Genomic DNA, 10,445 nt, shown 5'->3' on the forward strand with positions numbered 1-10,445 from the left:
ACTGGTTTACTTTTTAAAATACGATTTCTCTCAGAGAAATAAACACTGGATTTCTATACCCACAATGCGTGAATGCAAATTGAATTCTTGCCAATTCACGTATTTTTTTGAGGAAAAGTGGAAATATTCTCATGGTTCTGCCGTTCTATATTTTAAAAAGCAAAAAGAAAGAATAGACCATCTTAGGTGCTGCTCCAGGGATAGGTTTTCTTTGTCTGGCAGATTTAGTTGCAGGTTTTACAGAAGAAATAATTTCTGCTGTATGTTCACCAACACAAATGGAACGATCTGTGTTGCCTTTTAAAACATTCCCAGTTCTAATTTTTAAACAAAATATGAAGCCAGTGCGCAACCTATACAGGCACCAAAGGAGAGCTGCCACTAGCTGAACTACTCAGCTAAATGGCTGGTTTGCATTGCCCTGGTCTTTATCTAGCACTGAGAATAGACTGCTGTTTTATCCAAAGAGGAATAAATTGCTGTTATTGTGATGTTAGCCCATCACTTGGCATTGCAATTCAAGTTTTTGTGAGAAAGAAATGTATGATCTAACTGCGACTTGACCTATGCCTTCCGAGATCCATCTAGGTGCTCTAATGGAGCAGAAAAAGTGGTGAATACAAGGACATGCAAACTGATGGTGAAAATTTTGTTTGATGATAGAAGGGAGCAGAGAAGACATTTGAGAGTCGCTGTTTTTATGACAGTTAAGTTTGTTTAACATGCAAAAGGATTCGTCCCCAGCCTCCCACCTATCACTTTAATTGTATCACACTAAATACATCCTTTGCCTCCAATCAAGATATGAGGATGTATAGCTAACCTACTAATGACATTACTGCGAAAGTGGGCACAGATGATTCCTTACAGATAAACGTCTGAATTTCCACAAAAGGCATTAGAGCATCTCATGGATGCACTAGGCAAGGACATGCTTGGGTTTCCCGCAGAAAAGTCATTCTCTCTTAATCCTAGGTAGCATCTATTAAATGTTTACTATACATTTGAATCACAGTATATAACAATATATGCTTACTTTAAATAAGTTAATTGTGTGATAGAGTTTTTAAAAACTCCCTCTGGTTGCAATCTAGTTTATCGACCTTTCCCCCCAAATTTTTCTGGAAAGGACATATTTTGAAAGAGGCCTGGAGAACAGCAGCGGTTAGATTTGAGCCCTGATAAAGGCTCACTTTTCATTCATAGTCAGAGCCTAAATGTGCTCTTCTTGTACCTAAACAGATAATAAGCACTCAGCACACTCCTCCTTCTTGACACAACACATTGAGACTAATCACACATAATTGGAGAGGAGGAGCAGAGGGCTGGCCATGCTATTGTGTCCAGAGGACAAACGGTCAGTTTATGAGGCTTTGGGCTGATGTAGTCATTTCTTATACATCTATAGGGGAAAAAAACATCCTGTTTAAAAGGAGAAAGAGAATGAGCGAAGGAGACAGAAAAAGAGATGGCAGAGTAAATACAATTAATTTGAGGGAGATTGGAAAGATAAGCTTTATTTTTATTAACCAGGATAGAATCCCGATGTTTGCTGTGTTTACAGATTAAAAACAACCGCCACCCAAAATGGAACGAAAATCAAGATTTTTTTTTTTAAAAGAGGGGTGGGAATCATCAAAAGAAATTCTGTCTCAATTAGACGCAAAAATATTTAGGCTGCTCACAAATCTAATTCGAATCTCAGACAAGCTGTTTACAGATATTTGAAGATAAACAAAGGTTTGGTACATAAAAGGCAACAAGCATACTGAAAAAAGAGTCATCCAGGAAGGCTGGGGAATAATGTGAGCGAGGACAGGTGGACTCCATAATCCGGACGTGGAATGTCGCAAAGGTGGTGGGGGCCCAAGTCCTGGCGGCTTGCAAGTCTCAGGGAGCCAACAGCTTGCTGAATATTATGCCTGATACAGATTTCTGTTTTTGTAAAATATTCCCTGTGGACTTGATGTTTTCTTCATCTCTTGAGCAGTTTAATCTGCTATCCACTTTTGGTTAAAATAAGCAGAAGTGGGTAATGAAGGTTTTCTTCATATATATCCTTGTTTTCCTTTTTCAACTGAAAACAATAATAGAAAAAAGAAAAGGTAAGGAGACTCAGATTAAGACTTTTTACCAGTCGCTTTTAATGTTGAGTAAAATAAAGACTTCTTACTTAAATATATTGTTCTGGAAAAAGAAATCACACCCACACAAAAGCAAATCAAAGCAGTACTCAGTGGCACTGACATGACAATATCATGCATCAAGATGAGAATCTTTTGTGTGTGTGTGGGGGGGGGGGTGGATAGGGTGTTTTTTTTTTTCATAAATAGCCACTCATGAACTGTGAGGCCCTCCAGCGAAGGGAGAGCAGGGGTCTGGTTCATCTTCACCAGGCCAGCCACCTGGCTTAGAAGTTTCTGCTCCTGGCCCTCTGTGCCCTCTGCCAGGACTCTAGGAACCAAGTGGGCAGACCTTTCAGATCACTGTTTGGAAACACCTGGGCATAAGGGAGAGGCTTGTGGGGCCTGAGACATTTCAAAGACTCTGCAGCTGCTTCTTAAGGGTTTTAATATTAATGCTAAGTAATTCAAAAATGCTCTTCTCTGAGGAGAGAAACATATTCCAACAATTAGAGCAGCAAGCTCCAATACTACTCAGGTGAAGTTCCCAGGGCCTTTCCATGATAGATTTTAAAATCTGATCAGAATTCTTATATCTAAAGTATACCTTTCCCTGTCTGGCTAGAATAGTTTTGATAGTCATATTTATATGTATTCTAGCCAATAATAATTTGTTGTTTATAAAGACAAAATTAATATTTTTGAAGCTGGTATTTTCTGAGCCAATTGTTAATTCATTTTTTAATTTACAAGAATCAGAATAAATATTTTTTTAAACAATACATGAATCCAATTCCTTTACTGTTTCAAACCAGACAACCCACCCCCACCGCCCACCCAAGCTAAACGAATGGCTCCAACATGACACTGTCCTGGATTAGTAGGTCTGGGGCGTAATTTGAATCGTTTCAAAGTGCATATTTCTTCTAAATCATACTCCCAAACTGTGACATGCCCTCACTATCAAGGAGCTTGCTTTGCCTTTCCACCTGGGGAACAGAAAGGCAGCCTAACCTTCACTTTCTAATTCATTCTCCTAAGATCTGATGGTGGGACAATCACTGAAGTGACTTTATTCTGTTTTATTAGATGGAATTGGTTATGTCTGCAGATGATTGTCTCTTTAGAAAGATCCTCATGGATTTTTGTTGCCACCAAAATATCGACAGTGTTAATCTTAAACACACTCTTTAATGAAAAAAAAAAGGCCAAGAAAATGGCTTCACAGACACAAACTTCCCAAGCCAAACCCACTAACAGGGACCTATCCAACTGTAAATACCTTTGTTGCCAGTTGCCCTAGTGATAGAAGGAAATCATTGAAATATTTTACAGAGGGAAGAGGGGGCCAGGCTTGGTAAATTCTTCCTCAGGGATTGGGGATAAGGGAAAGTTGATTACTCAGCGTGTGTCAGCTGACCTACTCACTCACAATGCACTAATATACAGACTCAAATGAGCTCTTTATAAAGTCCCTGAGGTAATATGTGGGATAAATAATTCTTCTGTAAATATGGGATAGAAATCACTTTTAACTTGGATTCTATGCTGACCTCTGGAGGCCAAAGCAGAGGCTTCCTTGCTAGAAGGGGTCAGGGTCCAGCCCCGTGATGACTGTGAGCCCTTCCCAAGGTGGGGAAGAGCTCACAACCGTCAAAGGTAACACTACACCCCAGCCCAGATCATTTCTGAATCCAGTCTGTTATGTAGGTACTCGAACACACACAAAGCTGTTAGGAAATACTTGTTTCAATGGAGGAATGTTATGTGGTTTAAGAATAATTCCATTTACCCAGGCTGTACTTCTTTGCCCAATTAATAATGATACTTTTAAGAAATAAAAATCACCTTGAAAAAAATGAACAAAAAGCAAATTGTGAATAAAACAATTTTTCAATTCCGTAGGTTAAAACAGGGTCTTTGAGGACCGAACTAAATTATATAGCTGTTATTAGTAGCATTATGCTTTACTTCATAATTGGATGTAACATGCTCAGCCTTGCCACGGCGCGAGCGGCAGCAGCAGCGGGAGCGGAGTTCAGACTGTTTACCCTTTACAGTATCCACAATTATCAACAGCACACCACACAGATTATAAGCACCAGCCACTTGTAATGTGGCATTTTGAATAGATAAGCAGAAGTGCAATATGGCCGTGCTTTTAACACAATGTACTGACTTCACAGCCGAGCCCCAGCCTATTTTCATGGCTAAGTACAAAAATACGAAAATAAACACATGGGTCGTTTTGTAAAAGTTAAAAACACACACAGACACAATCTATGGCATGTAAAATTATCTTTCAAAGAATATTTGCATGAATGAGAGTAGTTTATCAACTAATTTCAAGCCTGCTGTAATCTCTGAGTCAGGTCTCTACCTTGCTGAACAATTTGCCATCTTAACAGCCTTTAAAGGTTTTGAGCCACATCATCGGGCAATGTGTTTGATTCCCGGCCTGGGGGAGACCAAGAGGTTGGGTAGGAAGAGGGAAGTGTTTTATTTTTCTTCCTGTTGCCTGAACGAACAGAAAGGCAAAATTTAAAAACAGACTACACCTTTGGCTGCCTGGTTCCTGAGTATGCCGGCTGCATGGTGTGGGCACAATTTAACAAAAGCACTGGCAGAAAAGTGCAGAATGGCACCGTTTTGATTACAGGCTTGCTTTTTAACGGAAATAAAATTTCACAGTTAACAATGAGAGGTGAAAAGTTTAAGAGGCAGAGCCATTCCTCCTGATCACTGCCTGTTAATCAGCTTCATGGGTGGCTGCCTAAATCTGTGGATTTTTTTTTTTTTTTTTTACTTTGCACTACTGCCAAGATTGTAACTAATTTTTTCCCCTGTTGTAAGAGGAGGGGTGAAAAACTCAGCATAGAAGGCAGCTGTGTATGAGTGACGTGAGGCACTAATGCAGAGGGCAAAATTAAAATTCATGAATCTCTTCACAACCATTTGTGTAACAAGATTAAGACAGGACAGCGGAAAAGAGCGGCATTATCAGGCGTCTTACAGTCCTCCAGCTGGTTACGCTCTATTCCAACACAGTAGGGCTAAGAGGATAACACGCAGCCTGAAGGAAAACGCTGCTCCTCCATTTGGGAGCAGGCTCGTCCCAGGGACCATGGGGGTTTGGCCAGAGATGGAGAGGAAGAAAGCTGATTGCCGCTCAAGATGGAAAACTTTTAAGCCCTGGCTATTAGCAAGCCGCAGACAAAAGCGGCCAGGGTAGAGGTTCCCGGCGGCCGCGCCGGCCCCTGCGCGTCCCCAGAGCCCCGGGGCAGGCGGGCGGCAGGCAGGGACCCGAGGGGACCGGGTGTTGGCTTTGGTCGCCGTCCCCGCGCCCCGCTGAAGAGCACTGGGACATGGCAAGGGACAGTGACGCTCCCCACTCCCCCTGAGTTTAGCCCGCGCCTCAGAGCCGGGCCTGTGGGCGCGATCCTGTCCGGGCATCCTTCTCTTGCAAAGGAGACCTTCGCGCGCGAGCTGAAGTTGGGTCATCGGGGCCTGGCTCGGTCTAGTCAGCACACGGTTACACCGCTGCTGACGCAGGAACATCGGGCATTCTAGCTTCAGGTACAGGAGGGACAGGAGGCATTCTTTTGCTGGAAGCTTAACACCAAATCAGATGCAATTGCTCTCGTCATGAAAAATAAACATCTGCAGATATTCCCCTAGGGTTTACTTCCTGAAAACATAATGAAACTTTCACTCCTCACAACAACCAAAAGGGCAAGGGAACTGTTTTCTGGTCCAACGTCTGCAAGGAGCAGTGAATTTAACTTTTAAGCAATTATGAAGAAATAAAAACTAAAGCCACTTATTGATGGACATTTATTTTTGTGGGATCAATCAATCAGTCCGTAGTTATTTATGGAGTGCTAACTGTGGGTATAAATATAAATATATCAATATAAATGTAAGTGGCACATTTAGTGATTTATGGAAAGTGTCATGCTTAATTAACAGGGTAGTACCCAAAGTTGGAACTGAAAAGGGGAGGTTGCTGTCCACTAGCTGCTGACAATCTAAAGCTCTAGACAAAGGAAAGGTGGCCACTAAGGACTCCCTCCAATGCCTCACATGTTCCAACACACTTCAGATTCTACAGGGAGGAGACCAAGGGTATCAAGCCCAATGCTGAACTTCTGTGCTAGTGGAGGAACCCACGCCTTTGCTCTTCTGAGCTGTGACTGAGAAATTAAAAGCATCTGTTGTTCTGTGGGGAAAGTGAATGATATGACATTGAAGCAGCCACCAGCTGATCCCTGTAGCTCCAGTCTGACCCTGGAGAGAAGGCTGATTTTAACCCCTTGGATAAAAGAGGGGCTCAGGGGGCCAGGAGAGACCCTTCCCCCACCAGGTAAAGTCCCCAGAGCCATTCCATTTGCTGGGGGGAGGGGTTGAAAAAGGGAAACATCATTCTAGAGAGTCAGGTAAGATTTGAATAACGTGCCATTCTGTTTTTATTTTGATCCTTAGCAAAAGGCCTAATTCTATCAGTGAGAGAAAGTGATTTAACCCTTTCAGTCCACAAAGCATCAGAGGGGCTAAATGGAGCCCCAGTGATCCAAGGAAGCAAGCCCATTTCCAGAATGTGAAGGTTTCCTTTCTCTTGCTGGGAAGATCAGATCCACATTGCATATAATTTTTCAAAAGTCAGTCTACTTCTATATTATACAATAGTCCTGGGCAATAAAGAATGCTATTCGTATTTTTCTAGGAGAAAATTAAACTCAGGCCTTTACTTTTCTGCAGTCACAACTTGCAAAAGCATGACAAGTCAAAGTCTCTTGCCAAGGTCAGACTAGTTCAGAGAAGGGAGATTTTTGAAACGCATAGAATTACATAAGTCATACATGTTATGCCAGTAGCTGTGACATGTATTAGCAAACGTGAGAGTCCTAAAAAGTTTTTGGTGGAATGCCTGCCTCTCAGTGTCCTATATTGCCGTATACCTATAAATAATAAAAAGGCTGATAACATTGCTTTATGTAAGCAAGCTTAGAAATCACTCTCAGATAAGTGCTTTTGACCTAAATCTTGTAGCTCCTCGCTCTGACATATAACCCCACAACTGTGAGATTCTGTATGAGATTTAACAGTCTCAAACTGCCAACTGACCCAGCCATAAAGCAAGCAGAGATAAAGATTTACAGTCCAACATGATACAATTAGATATTCACCTTCTATTTATTTCAGTGCAGCTAAGCATTTAACCTACTTAAAAGCCGAAAGTTTTGCATTAAAATATAAATGCTTGTTTATCATTCATTCTATGCCACCTCCCCTGCATCCTACAAATTAGTCTATTATAAATGAAAAGATTACTTTGTTTCAGAGAAAGGAGTAAACAGGAATGGTTTCTGTAAAATCCTTCTAGACATGCAAAGATAAAAGATGGCTTTACCACACAAAATAATCAGATACAAATAGCTGCTCAGAAGCAGCACACCTAAGAAGTACTTTAATCAAATATTTAGGTTACCTGCCAAAAAGACCATGATCTCTTCAAAATGCAATGCGGATTAAAGTGTTATCTAACACAAGCAGAAAACTAACCTTGGAGTGGAAGTTTGAAATGTGTTCATCATAATTTTCATGTCTTTGGATAGAAAAACCAGCTTTTTCAGCTAGATTGCAAAACTGGTTTAAAGTATTCCCTCGGCGTGGGGCAAATACCATTGCTTTCCCCTAGAACATTAAAAAGGAAATTTACACATTTTAAAACTGGAAGGCAACCAAACACAACAGACACTAGTCAAAGATTTAACATACCGCTCTCAGGTAGAAAACTCAATTGTTTTTGAAACATTTACACAAGATGGGCATTCACAGTGAGAATAATTTCAAGGATAGAGATACATCAAATAAGAAAAATATATATATATATTTCATATTCAAATGGCCAGATGCTTTTCAAACAATGCATGTAACAAACAAATTGTAATTCAAAGTTGGTATTCTGTATAATACATACCTCTTTTGAGTCCAGTGGTTTCAACTAACAACTAGATTTTAGAGTAACTGGTCGAGGGCAGAGTCACCCACCATGCAACTCTTTAGCAGCTAGCAACACATCTGCCACACAGCTCCAGAGCATGTAGCATTAGATGCCTATAAATGTTAGTTTATTGTACCCTGAAAATTCAGTATCAAGAAATACTGCAGAGAGACAAGTAACCACAAGCCCTATGGAGAATTTTCACATTTCAGTCCTGCCCTTGGCCTTTTTCATGACACTGTCGGAGCCAAGGCTACAAGGATCTTGGTTTCCAACTTCACTGCATCCTTCAAAATGGTCATCATTATAGCAAAGCAACTCCTCACAGTACTCAAATGATTGCTTTTCAAAGAAAGTGATATAATGAGGGTAAACGGGCTTTTCTAAGTAAACTGCACAACCTTATAAGATTGTTGCAGTGGCGAGAATGAAAGGACTTGAATAAAATAATAGAGGATTTTTCAGAAGACCATCTGACATGAAATTCCACACAGACCATTTGCTAACTGCTGGGTCCATGTGGGTTTTTCCTTACTCTTTTAGATGTGCACAGAATGGCTAAACTTCAGAATCTTCTTTCCTATTTGTTTAAAAGATGACGGTATGCTTCTGTTAATTTCAAGGTTACATTTCACCTTGATGAAATGTCACTTCCACTTGTGAGGGAATCATGAAAATATAACACGGTCTCTTATAAAAGGTGGTTTATTATTCACATCTGCCAACTATTTATTGAGCAATGGGAGAGGTGCTCTCTACACGTCGTCTCCTTTAGTCTTCCAACCACCAACAATGTAGGGATTACAGGCTCCATTTTATAGAATGCTCAGAAAGGTTGAATAATTGGCCAATATGACCCAACTGGTAAACGATTGGAAACTTACCTGACTCCAAAGCCCATGCTCTTTCCTCTATACTACATTGCCTTCCTATTAGTACCAGTGATGACAATAATAATAATAGCTGCCACTGTGCCAGGTGCTTCGATCTTTTCTTTAATCCCTTCAACAATTTTCCCAACAACTTTGTATAGGAGACGTTACATTTTACAGGTAAATAAACGTGCAGTGAAGGGGCTGAAGAATGCAAGGAAGAACTGTGTGGCAGAAAGCGTTTTGGACTTAAAGGGAGTCTTCACCGTTAAACAGCTGTGTCACTTCAGCAAAATCAGAAAAAGAGTCATAGAGCGGTTGAGCTATGATGTTAGTCTAATCTCATTTTGCAGATAGGAAATTCAAGTCTTCCTGGTGTATCCACCGCATTTTCTCATTGATCAAATGGGAAGAACAAAGCTGGCGCTGCCTTCCCCCTACCCACCAACCCAGCAAGTCGTAAGAATCAAATGAGGTGGTAAATATAAAAATAATTTGAAAAACGAGGTCAAGTAGATGTGAGACAAGAAACGTCTATACCACCTAACGGTGCAATAAGAATTCTATCAATTGTCTCTCCCTCTCATTCTCTTTCCCTCACTCACCTGCAAGAAAATACATGGATACACTGTCCCAGATATCAAGTGTGTTTTCAAACTGTGTTTACATAGACATGTACGCACTCGGGCACATAATTATAGCAGCACCAATCATACCACTACACTTAAATTTCTGTCAGTTTTTCCAATATTAATTGCTATTTTCAGCTGGTTTTCAAACTTAGCAGCAAAAATTAATTTTGATGTGAAACTAGATATAATACATGGTCTCAGCAGGGGAACAAAAGTCTCCATTAAAAAAAAAAAAATAAAAGAGGGACTACTAGGTCATTTAGTCATTTCTAAGAGCTGGTTGCCATTCTGGATTTTTGAATAATGGAAGTCGTTTTATTTTAAATTCACCTGCAAAAATTTTCTTACAGTTACAATGGAAGAGCTGATTTTTAACAACTGTTATCTAAGCTATTTATCATAATGTTTACAGGGCTACAGGGTTCTTGGTTGGGTTGATGCTTGAATTTAAAAAGTACATGCTCCATACCCCGCACCTCCTTGTTGGTTGGGGTGAGTTGTTAGAGGATTGCAACTAAGCATATGGCAGTGCTCTCTGCCCAGATATCTCTTTCCTCCTTTAGGTCTCAGTTTACTTGTCCTTCCCTAACCACCCAATCTAAAACAGTAGGCCCTTCAGTAGGCCCTTCCCCATCACTTTCACCCGCCTCTCTCTGCTTTATTCTTGTTCCTAGTGCTCAACACCACTGACATGCATTATATTCTTTTCTGTTATTGTCCAATTCCTCTGTCTGGAATGTATGCTCTGTGACAACAGATCTTCTAATGTTTTATTCACTGCATTTTCTAAGAGCTGAGCTTATAGTAGACAATC

The 10,445-nt window shown here is 40.5% G+C and overlaps 1 protein-coding gene across 4 annotated transcripts in view; it reads right to left on the minus strand.

Moving 5' to 3' along the window:
• Positions 1-1,490: 1,490 nt before the first annotated feature.
• The window catches only part of CAMKMT (calmodulin-lysine N-methyltransferase), a 354,956-nt gene continuing 346,001 nt past the window's right edge, over positions 1,491-10,445 (minus strand). For all 4 annotated transcript variants that reach the window (XM_023531292.1, XM_023531291.1, XM_011361337.2 and 1 more), the window contains 2 exons: positions 7,686-7,817; positions 1,491-2,077 (listed from right to left, as the gene is read on the minus strand). In XM_023531292.1, the coding sequence (XP_023387060.1) occupies positions 2,000-2,077; positions 7,686-7,817 (210 nt within the window). In that variant the 3' untranslated portion in view covers positions 1,491-1,999. The remainder of the gene's footprint in view (positions 2,078-7,685; positions 7,818-10,445) is intronic.

Source organism: Pteropus vampyrus, unplaced genomic scaffold, assembly GCF_000151845.1.
Source record: "Pteropus vampyrus isolate Shadow unplaced genomic scaffold, Pvam_2.0 Scaffold66, whole genome shotgun sequence".
In the NCBI taxonomy this organism is placed as follows: domain Eukaryota; kingdom Metazoa; phylum Chordata; class Mammalia; order Chiroptera; family Pteropodidae; genus Pteropus; species Pteropus vampyrus.